Consider the following 12041-nt stretch of genomic DNA (forward strand, 5'->3'; position numbering starts at 1 on the left):
CAGCTCAGAAAAATGGGGGTCCCTTTCTGCGTGAGTGTGAAAGGTCACCCTTTCCCAGTCAGCCCTTCTGCTCCTTCCTCCCCAAAGCAATCACCCTGCTATTGTGTTTTCAAGAGAGGTGTCTTGACTTCCCTGCTCATGGCGTGGGGTCATTCATAGAGGTGCAGTGGTGGGGGGGGGGGGGGGGCTGAAAGACTAGGGATAGGAAGTGACAGCAGCAAGGCAAGCAATTATGCCGGCTCAAGGGCGGGGCAGCACCTCTGTTAAAACCTGTCTGCCCTTTGTAAATGTAAGTGTACTTGTAAAGCGCACTGCGACTCCATGGAGTGTCCTGGCGCTGAAGACCGCTGGGGAACCCGTCCTGGTTTTCCCTGTGAGGTGGTCCCTTTCTGGATATCTCCAAGGTGACACCAGGCATCCCCGGCGTCTGTGGGGGGCCGTTCTAGAGATGAGGCAAGCTTAATGCCCAGAGTTGCCGAGTGTGTTCCCTGGTTAGAGTAGGCATGAGGCGAGAATTATCGAGTCCGTTTTGACCCTGGTCCACGACCCTGCCGCGTCGGGAATTGAACCCTGGTCCCGGGCCGTTCTCTGCTTACAGGTCTGCCGCCTCTAACCAGTGAGCCACACCACTCCACTACTTTGTGTATTCAGTTTACCGTCAACAGAAGGCTCTTTTGTTTCACAGACTAGCAGGACATTAACAAGTATGGAGAGGTGGCTGAGGGGAGGAGGGAGCATCCAGATCAGACTGGCAGGGCACACTAGTGCAGTGTTTAGCAAAGTGTCTTGCTACTGCTTTGAGGGACAGGGGAGGTGTTTTTCCATCCCATGGGCCTCGAAGCACTGGATCAGGCTACAATATCATCTGTGGAGCCCCTTTCACTGGGACTTACGAAGCCCAGGGCAGGTGGGCCTCGCAGCATTCAATTAGGCTGCAAGGTCCTGGTGTGGTTCCCCCTTTGCAGGGCCTTGTATCCATTATGTAGTGCTGGGAGGCCCATGGCAGGAGGGCCCTGTCCTTGGCCTCGCAGCGCTATACTGTGAGATCACTACATTTTATTCCATAGAGGGACTAGCATGTTAGCTTCCCAGGCCACCAGTGCTAAACTTAGAGGGCTAGAGAGGTAAATGCAGCTAAGTGCAAAAAACCTGATAACCACCCAATTCACCAGCAGGGAGCTCTGTGGCCCCTCTTTTCATGATGTTAGCAGATTAACTGCTCCATGACACACTTTGAGCCCCCCGGCCCACTTATGTCCCGGGGCTGTGAACTAGTCATTTCTTGTCGATATAATTACTTGTAGGAAATTTCATAGATACAGTTTTGACAGCCCCTGGCGAGTGCTGCTCCTGGGTATCGTTTAACAGGGCAGTGAGGGTGCAGTGCAGGGGCAGACAGAAAGGATCTACTGTAGCTAGACAAGGTTTCTTGTTGTGGAAGAGAGCGACACGCTGTCAGCCAGCAGCCACGAAACCTTGCTACCTGCCTTTTCAAATGTAGAAATAGCAAGCAACTTCCTTAATATGATGAGTGACCAAGCACTGATTGAGTCAACTTAATCAGTGCCCGTCCATTGCTTCGGACGTCATTGAGGTACTATTCTGTTCAACTTTTAGTGCCCTGCAAGTAGAAGGCATGCGACTGACATAAACAATTGCAAAGATTTATTTTCTATAGTCAAGTTGCTTTTATTTTGCCAAGTATTCTTTTCTTAATTTGCACTAATGCTTTCTTTTGTTTTTGCTTGTGGACACTGTTCTCAAAAGTCAAGGATTATTTTAGTGCCAAGCACAACGTTGTTTCTTTCTTATGTGTATTTTCTGAAATTATGTAAATGTAAATTATGCTTTGATACGTAATTGTGCAGTACACCACAATCCGCCCCACTCAAATCCACCCCACCCCACACTAATCCACTCCACTTAATACAATCCACACCAAACCAAGCCACCCCACTCACCACATTCCAATCCTCCCACCCTAATCTGCCCCACTCCAATTTACCCCACTTCAATCCAGAACAATCTGCCCCACTCCAATCTGCCCCACTCAGTCCAAAACAATCTGCCCCACTCCAATCTAAAACAATCTACCCAACTCCAATTTACCCCCACTCCAATCCAAAACAATCTGCCTCACTCCAATCCAAAACAATCTGCCCCACTCAAATTTACCCCACTTCAATCCGAAACACTCTGCCCCACTCCAATCCTCCCACCCTAATCTGCCCCACTCCAATTTACCCCACTTCAATCCAGAACAATCTGCCCCACTCCAATCTGCCCCACTCAGTCCAAAACAATCTGCCCCACTCCAATCTAAAACAATCTACCCAACTCCAATTTACCCCCACTCCAATCCAAAACAATCTGCCTCACTCCAATCCAAAACAATCTGCCCCACTCAAATTTACCCCACTCCAATCCGCCACTCTCCAATCCGCCCCACCTCACTACATTCCACCCCACTCCACTCCAGTCCAGCCCACCCCACTCCTGTGCACAACACTACACTCCAATCCACCCCACCCCATTTAAATCCACCCCTCTCCAATCCAGTCCACCCTACCCCACTCTGGTTCACAGCACTCCTGTTCACTCCACTTCATTCCACCCCACCCCACCCCGCTTTAATCCTCCCCACTCCAATCCACCCCAATCAGTCCACCCCTCTGCTGTCCAATCCTCCCCAATCTGCTCCAATCCACCTCACTCTACCCCAATCTAATCCACCCCGCCCCAGTTCAATCCACCCCACAAAATCCAATCCCTCCAGCCCACCACATTCCAATTCACCCCAATCCAGTACAATCCACCCCACTACACCAGTCCAATCCACCTCCTCCAGTACAGTCCAATCCACTCCCTCCAGTCCACTCACATTCACCCCACTCCAAACCACCCTACTCTAATCCAATCCACCCTACCCCAAACCAATCTAATACACCCAACTCCAATCCGCCTCAATCCAATCCAATTTACCCCATTTCAATCCACCCCTCTACAATCCAATCAAGTCCATCCACTCCAATCAACCTCACTCTACTCAATCAAAACTCACTCCACTCAATAAAAACTCACTCTACAGTCCAATCCACCCCTATCGTCCTCACTCTACCCGATTCCAACCCAACCCACTCCACTCTATGGCACTCCACTCTATCGTACTACACTATACTACACTGCACTCTGCCACTGAACCACTGAACTCTACTCCCCTCTTCTCAACTGTATGACACTGTACTGCCCCCCTACTCCACACTGCAACACTCTACTCCAACAAATCCAGTCTATGACACTATACTCACACCACTCCACTCAAGGGCACTCTGTGCCAATAACTTTTAACCATACTGAACAGCAGCCAAGCTAGTGTACAACATGCCAAATACACATTGCCAAAGCCAATTGCTCTTATAGGCGAGACCTATTGGCTTTACCAATGCTTGTTAATGGTGATGTTATTCTGAGCCTTTGCCTAGAATATTTACCAAGAAAAGATTCACACAACACATTGGGTATTAACACAGTGGTGAAAAGCACAATACCTATGTGGTGGTGTGCCAAAGGTATTTTTTAGCTGTCATTTAATTTACCACTACCATATCAAAGTGTTTCATTCCACTTTTTCTAAGGAGTTGCTATTATACTATATAATGACACTCAGATAATGGACCCTGGAAAGATGATTGTGCATCACTTAGATTCAAACTACTGATCTGCAGTTATACAGCCAGAGTGCGACTCACCAAACTATTCTGCTATAATCTGTGAAGAAACAGAGGCCTTTGCTTGCCTCCTCCCCAGGCTTTGTTGGTCAACAGATTTACTATCCAAACCAATTACTCAATTATTAGCGACCACACACCAGGATCCAGGCTTTGCACTTATTTAGCCTATTTTGTTGCATGTACAGAGCACAAACACACTTTACGGAGCGGGGGAGAGGGAATGAAATGTTTTAAAAAATGCACACTTACCTGTCTGCCGCTCGCCATCACCTCGGCCTCCTCTCGGCCTTCTTCCCCGCTTCCAGGGCAGGAAGCAAGATGCATCCCGCTTCCAGCATCCTGATGGCCAATCACAAAGCTACAATGCAGCTTTGTGATTGGTCTGAGCACCATGGATCGGCGCTCAGCCAGAGAATGGGAGGCTGGGCATGTTCTCCATGCAGGCTGTAATGCAGCCTGCAAGGAGAACATGCAAAGTGCGCAATAATGTTTTGCCGGCCAAATGGCCTGACAAACGTTCATGTGCACGTTAGGGAGTACAAACCACTCCTCCAGTCCCCTGCTCTGTCAGCAGAGCAGCCACGCCCCGTCCCTCCCGCAAAGCTGCAGCAATGATGAAAAAATTAAATAATAACTTAGCTATTGTAATTTTATTTTTCCTTAAGTGACACTGCTTAAAAGTAGTGGGGCGACACTCCTCCGCCACTGGATGTCGGTTTTCTATGATGTCACTTCTTGTGATGTCACATGCAAATTAGAGGGGCCTCGCATCATCCACTTCGCCCAGGGCCCCACAATTCCTAGGACCGGCCCTGCCAGATAAGTAATAGGTCATTTAGTCGTATCTCTATGTCTGTGCCTGTCCCGGTTTTTCCATCTGAAAATCTGGTCACCCTACTACATGTATATCAAGGCTTAAAACTTGACAAGGAGTGTGTGACATTTGACTTCAGCAAAAAACTGGAGAAATTCGGTAACTGCCGAAGTGGAGGTTCAGGTCCCTTGTCAGGTAGGAGCTGAGGATATTACACCAGTGTGCCTTGCGCGCAATATTACGATTCGTTTGGCTCCACATGCCGATGTCCGGAGCTGTTGCTTGGAGAAGTTTCCTAAATCCCTTCTGGTGCCTGGGGATATTCAGAATTTGAGGAATTGTCAGGCAGATGTATCCATCAGAAAAGATATTTATGTACAAAATGCATTTTTTTTAAATTTCTCTTCGTATTTGCTTTCCTTTCTGACAGCATGAAAATGGGACAGATCATGAACGTACACCATACGATTCCACCAGAGTCACCTTTTCTTTCATACAAGGATTTGCAGCTGCACTGGCGTAATCTGGTAAAGTATTACATGACAGGCAGCCCATCGGCTTTATTGACTTTGTACTGTTAACGGCTTTTTTTGTCTGCTGAGCACAGTGCAGTTATGTCTTTTTCTTTTATAGTATGGCTATAAGCTCCCAGAAGATCATGACGACGATATAGTTTACTGCAGTGTTTACTTTAAGCCAATAGGGGAAAGACTTTTCACGTATCCTTTTATTATAGATTTAATTTTATGGATAAACGTTTTGCTTTTACATAAATCGCCGTCTCTCCATGCATTTTATGGATTCGATTAATATTAGCAGATGTTTTCTTATCTAATCCAAACCCTCATATGTAATGTTATGTACGTTAGGCCAGATTAGGTTGTGTTAGGTTATGGTAATGCCATTTGTATTTCTCATCCTTTCAGTAGTATAGCTTTTTAGCATTGGTTGCCTGGGTCCAATCCATAGCGCTCCCCGCATGGCTTATCAAGACTTTCTAAGGGATACTGTTTGACTGGTCCAGCCTCTCATGGTCTCAATGTGTGTCTTATATTATCACTTCTTGCTTGTTTTCTGTCTGAAGCTCTCTTCTGTTCCTGTTTTTTTCCCTTGCCTTTATTTCAGCAAATCCCCTACCAACCCGGCACATGGATGGAATTTCCCCAATTGTTAGGTACATCCAGGGTACAACTTGGTCAATAAGATTGGGGTGTATAAGCTTTGAATTTCCTAACAATCACCCTAGGATATCTTGTTAAAATACATTATATGAGAAGCATGACATGAGGGGAGATTAAGGAGCAGTGGAGAGAGAGAGGAGCTGGGTTGCAAGGGGTACCTAAAACATATTTTCCAAACTAATAAACATTTTTAAGGCCTTCAAAACAAGGAGGAGCGAGAGTGTTTGTGTTTTTTGTCAGTCTAGGCATGTACACATCCCAGGTGAATTCTGACAGACAGTTCACCATACCCAACTAAAAGCACTTGTACTCAACTATTTACTACAGAATAAACTTGTTAGGGGGTGTAACACCCCCCTCCCAAAGCTATGCCTCTGGGTGAAGCATATTCACAGTTGTCTCCAACCCTCTTTTACGATATGACAGATGACCCTTCTAAAATCCTTGTGTTTCTGGCCTTCCCTCCCAGTACTGCACGCCTGGCTGATTACAGATCCAATATATGGCTGATTATAATTACTAAACTCTGTGTTACTGCTTGGGCCTTCGAATTCCGTAGTTGCCGCCTGAAAACTTCATTCCATCATCTTCCAGAATATGATTGTCGTAGCTATCAAACTGTTCATTGTAACTTATCACATTCACTCCTATTATCTTCTTCTCTTCTTTGTTTCTATAAATCATTCAAATACCCCGCCTACCCTCTCATCTGCTACAGAGAAGGTGGATGCACAGACAGGAGTGGCTTTGAAAAAAAGTCAATTACACTTTCTCAAGTGTTTTGATATATGGCTCTTCAAGAGAATACACTGCAGTAGATTCAGCTTGGTAATGATCAGCTTTTCCCCAATTTGTGTCTCTGAATTTGTAGTATCTGTGTAACCCTAGGAGCAGCTCAATGCTGCTGTCTACATACAGATACTTCCCTCAAAAGACTTGCAGGAATGCAGTCAGAAGGGTTAGTTGGATTTCTTTCTTTTTGAAACATGTACAGTAATAAATATACTACAGAAATTTACACAATACGCACGAAACACATTACAATCTGTGTGTAAGAATGTAAGTAAGAGCAGTGGCTTGGGAGCATGGAAAATGCCGTCAAGTGTGTGAGATTAAGGTGGAAAATATGGAAGGGAGTAGGGGAGAGATGGGATCATACGACAAGAAGCAGAGGAAAAGTGTGGAGTAATTTGATGGGACAATCAGAAAAGATTAGGGTGGAATAAAGACGCAGTGAGAAATGTAGCTACCTGGGAACAGAAAATAAGTTTTATAAGCACCTTCTTGAAAGTACCCAGACAAGTGGTGTTTCATAAAGCTGGGGAGAGGGAGTTCCGCATTGTGGCCACACTACCAGAGAAGAAGTGGGCTATTTTGTGTTCCTTTTGTAAACTAGCTGTTCTAAAAGAAATTATTCTGCACTGTGTAACAGCTTTAACCCCCCCGATAATTTCAACGTTGAAGTCAGGTGCTAAGTGATACAGGCCGTCTTTTGCAGTGTCCTTGCTTCCAAAGGGAAGTGCTGAAGTGATATGAGTAAATGAGTTCTATTAATAAAGCGAGGCTTTGTGTATAGGTCTGCCTTCACAGGAGCAAAGTGTACTATAGGAAGACCAGTTGACAAAAAGTTACCATAACCAATTATTGTCAACACCAAGGTCTAGAAATGCATCTTAAGGTTTTGCTGTGAGATGAGCTGACAAACAGCTCGCCCGAAGAAGTGCAGGCTGAATGGGGAGACAGGCTAATTTTGGTTAATGTCCTACCTACACCAGAACTCTAAATAACCCTTAAGTGTTTTATCAAGAAAGAAGCCCAAGAAGTTAGCTTTCTTTTTGATGGCATATTTGTAATCAAGAATACTGTATGAGTTAATCCAGGATTGGATATTGGATATTGAAGGAGTGTAATCTGGATCCCATCTGGAGATAATGTAGGAATGCATCATACTCACGCTAGTCAGCACTCAAACATACTCAGTTGTATGTGCTAAAGGAAGTAGAGTATTTTGTGCTTAAAGGTATTTGGTTTGAAATACATGTATTTAGAATGTGATTAAAGTTATGTGAAAATGTATGCATTAATGTGACTAGGGAAAATAACCAGAAATGTCGTATTGTGAGATACTTATTTAGAATGGGTGTAACTAATGTTTAACATTTATAAGTGTAATTCGATTTGATCATGTGCAGATACATTAACACTGAGATGTTTATAATTCATTGCATCTATTAATGCTTTAATCAGTTGCATTTCTGTAACCCTGTGCACATGTTAACTATGCCTCTAGAAGAAATTAGTTCAGTTGCTGCTCACATTAAGATTTGAAATATAATTCACGTTTAACCTTCATTATGAAATGTATGCTTCTGAGTTGTTTCTTTTGCATGCGTGAATAAGCCTCATTATTTAGAATAAAGGAGTTTTGTCTAAATAGATAGCAGAGTATGAGAAGGAGTCGTAGGATGAAGGAATCACGGTGACAAGCGGAGAGAGGAGTTCTCATGGGAAAGGAAAGGCCAAGGACGAGAAGAGATAATGTGCTATTTGGCTGGGAAAGGTGCTGAAAATATCTAGTTGGGCCAGAGCTATGAAAATTTCCCAAGGAGGAGCCACTTGAGAGTGTCAAATCGACGGGAGACAATATTATGTGCTGTGTTTAGTTAGGGAGAGAGTCCATCTTGGGGTACCTTAGGGAGCAGACCTATGCTACTACTTGCATGGCTTAAAGCTACTTGACCCATTGTTGGAGTGTTTCTACTGAAGACTCTGATGGCTGGCACCTTTCTTCTTTTCTTATTTGATTACGTCCTTACTCAAGTGCCTTAGTTTATAAGGTTGACCTTATCAAGGTAGTGTAGGGAAAGGTAGGTTACTCATTCTCATTAAAGAGAATCATCTGATGCAATTTAACCTTCATTTCTTCTTTCTGATTACCTGCGTCATTATTTAAAAGTTAGTAATTTGCTTGTACTATATAGGGTACATATTGTAAGGAGATTTTGACCTACTCTGATCTTTTTCTATTTTTATACGATTTTGCTGGGATTGATCTACATTGATGTGTTTCTGAACTTATAATTAAACCTACTAAACTCAGATTAAAGAGTCAAGCGGATTAATATGTACCACATTGATTGCACTGTATTGGAATGATAACCAGTGATAGAATTCCTTTCACCGCTCACTCTACTAGACAGGCCTGTCCCTCTGGAGAGAATTTTGTAAATGGGCCTAGACTTTAACAATGTTAGCATTATTGGATGGTTAGTTAGCAAGTGAAGTGAATTAGAACTTGATATAGAAAATCTTGATCCCAACATTGGTGTCCCTAGTTCAGAATCAAGGATCGAAGCATGGAGAACAGGCAGAGTTCCAGTGGCATGCGTTGAAATGACAGCGAAGGATGAGTGAGTATTAGAAGAGATGTGTTTATGTGAAAATTTATACTTAGCTTGCGGTACAATATTGGTTGTGTGCTGTCTGGTGAAGATGTTGTTAGAATCATGTGAATGCGGAATTAAGTTGATGTTTTGAAGTTGAAGTTGAAGTTGTTATCGGGTCCAACATGACCTAAGATCCTGGGATATATAATAAAGCTGCTATGGTTGTGTGGGGTTTGTCGTGAGACGTCATTGACGATCGAAATTGAAATAGGGAACTTTTGCATGCAAGATAGAGCTGTAATTAGTGTGGTGGACCTTTTGTGCAGAAGGGAAACCATACTAATTTGGGTGATTCTATAATGGTCGCGGTTTCATTTGTGGATATGTGTTCTTGGGGTGAGTGATTCTATTAATTCTGTTAGTGGAGCAGACAATTCTTAGTTGTTGTTTTAGTATAAACAGAAGTGAATGAGAGAAAGAGAGTGTGCAAAAAATTGCGAAGGATGGTGAACTGCTGCGAGGAGTGAGGGTGACATCAAGGTGTGCCCCGCTTGGATAGGTTGGTTGGTGTAACACTGCACTAGGATTGGTTGAAATTGTTCCTTGGACGCAGTGCTGTTATTAGTGATCGTAGTGTTGCAGAACTTACGTTTTGTTTAATTGGGTGCACAGACATAATATCGACTCCACAATATCGAATGGACAAAATATCGAGTTTAAAATATCGAATATAATGAAATATCGAAAACAAAAATATCGTTGTTAAAAATATCGATTACAATAATGATAATAAAATATCGAGTCCAAATATATCGACTCAAAAATATCGACATGACAAAATATCGATTAATAGTCAAAGTAAAAAATATCGATATTATGTTGAAAAAAGCCAAAAAATATAAATAAATTTTAATAGTAATATAAATTGTAGTTAATGTTTAGGAGCGGGATGTTGGGTTAATAGGGGATAAGGGTGGGGAGTAATTTAAAATAAATAATTATTTAATATATGTTTGTAAAGATATTTATATTTTAATTAATTGGGAAATTATTTTATTAATTAGTTAATTAATTTATATTAATTTCTATAAAATTTTAATTAGTAATTAATTGGTAATTAAATAATATTAATTAGTTAATTGGGATATAATTAATATTAATTAGTTAATTAATTTATAATTTATATAATTTTTGTAAAGATATTTATATTTTAATTAATTGGGAAATTATTATTATTAATTAGTTAATTAATTTATATTAATTTCTATAAAATTTTAATTAGTAATTAATTGGTAATTAAATAATATTAATTAGTTAATTGGGATATAATTAATATTAATTAGTTAATTAATTTATAATTTATATAATTTTTTAATTAGTAATTAATTGGTAATTAAATATTATTAATTAGTTAATTGGAAAATAAATCATATTAATTAGTTAATTAATTAATATAATTGGTAATAAAATGTTATGTAGTAAATAATTGGTAATTAATAATTTGTAATTTGTATCTTGGAAATTAAATATTATTATTTAGTTAATTAATTTATATAATTGGTAATAAAATTGTATGTACTAATTATTTGGTAATTAATAATTAATAATTAGTTAATTGGAAATATAATAATAATAATTATGTAATTAATTAATATAATTTGATATTCATTTTGTATTACTGAATAATTAGTAAATAATTAATAATAATTAGTTAATTACATTATTTAGAGTTATGGTTATATATATAATATTTTGTTATAGTTTATTAAATAATTGGTGAAAAATTTAATAATAATTACATGAAAATATTTACAGCTAATGTGCAAAAATATTTTCATCTTTGTTATTGATATAAATTGTAGTTAATGTTTAGGAGCGGGATGTTGGGTTAATAGGGGATAAGGGTGGGGAGTAATTTAAAATAAATAATTATTTATGATATGTTTTTATACATTTAAATTATCAAATAATTGGTAATGAATACATATTAATTTGTTAATTAATTCATATTATTTGGTACATATTTTTCATTTGTAAATAATTAGTAAATAATTAATAATAATTATTTAATTTAATTATTAATAATTTTTTTAATGTATTTAATATATTTTTATGATTAAATATTTGTTTGGAAAAAAATATAAATAATTACATTCAATAAATTACAGCTATTTTGGTAATATATTAACTTATTATATTTAGATAATTAATCATTAATAGTTAATTTAATAATATTCATTAAAATTGGGTACAGGAGGAATTTTAGTGTTCAGGGTCAGTTTTCTCTCTTTAGGTAAAGGGGTATTTTTATGTTTCTGGGTCAGTTTTCAGTTTTAGGGTAAAGGGGTATTTTTTACGTTCAGGGTCAGTTTTCTGTTTGGGTGTAAAGGGGTATATTAAAGGTTCAGGGTCAGTTTTCAGTTTTTGGGTAAAGGGGTATTTTTAGGGTTCTGGGACAGTTTTCAGTTTGTGGGTAAAGGGGTATATTTAAGGTTCAGGCTCAGTTTTCAGTTTTTGGGGAAAGGGGTAAATTTAAGGTTCTGGGTCAATTTTCAGTTTTGGGAAAAGGGGTATTTTTAGGGTTCAGGCTCTGTTTTCAGTTTGTGGGTAAAGGGGTATATTTAAGGTTCTGGGTCAGTTTTCTGTTTTTGGGTAAAGGGGTATTTTTTGGGTTCAGGGTCAGTTTTCAGTTAGTGGGTAAAGGGGTATATTTAAGGTTCAGGGTCAGTTTTCAGTTTTTGGGTAAAGGGGTATTTTTAGGGTTCAGGGTCAGTTTTCAGTTTGTGGGTAAAGGGGTATATTTAAGGTTCAGGGTCAGTTTTCAGTTTTTGGGTAAAGGGGTTTATTTAAGCTTCAGGGTCAGTTTTAAGTTTGTGGGTTAAGGGGTATATTTTTAGGTTCAGGGTCAGTTTTCAGTTCTTGGGTAAAG

The 12041-nt window shown here is 39.9% G+C and overlaps 1 protein-coding gene across 10 annotated transcripts in view; it reads left to right on the forward strand.

Moving 5' to 3' along the window:
* Positions 1-12041, forward strand: part of C4_1H18orf63 (chromosome 4_1 C18orf63 homolog) — a 1754940-nt gene that overhangs the window by 1052942 nt on the left and 689957 nt on the right. For 9 of the 10 annotated variants that reach the window (XM_078687809.1, XM_078687806.1, XM_078687816.1 and 6 more), the window contains 2 exons: positions 4976-5072; positions 5179-5264. The exons of the other annotated variant lie outside the window; for it this stretch is intronic. In XM_078687809.1, coding sequence (XP_078543935.1) covers positions 4976-5072; positions 5179-5264 — 183 coding nt within the window. The remainder of the gene's footprint in view (positions 1-4975; positions 5073-5178; positions 5265-12041) is intronic. 10 annotated transcript variants of the gene reach the window in all.

This window comes from Lissotriton helveticus, chromosome 4_1 (assembly GCF_964261635.1).
Source record: "Lissotriton helveticus chromosome 4_1, aLisHel1.1, whole genome shotgun sequence".
Lineage (NCBI taxonomy): Eukaryota > Metazoa > Chordata > Amphibia > Caudata > Salamandridae > Lissotriton > Lissotriton helveticus.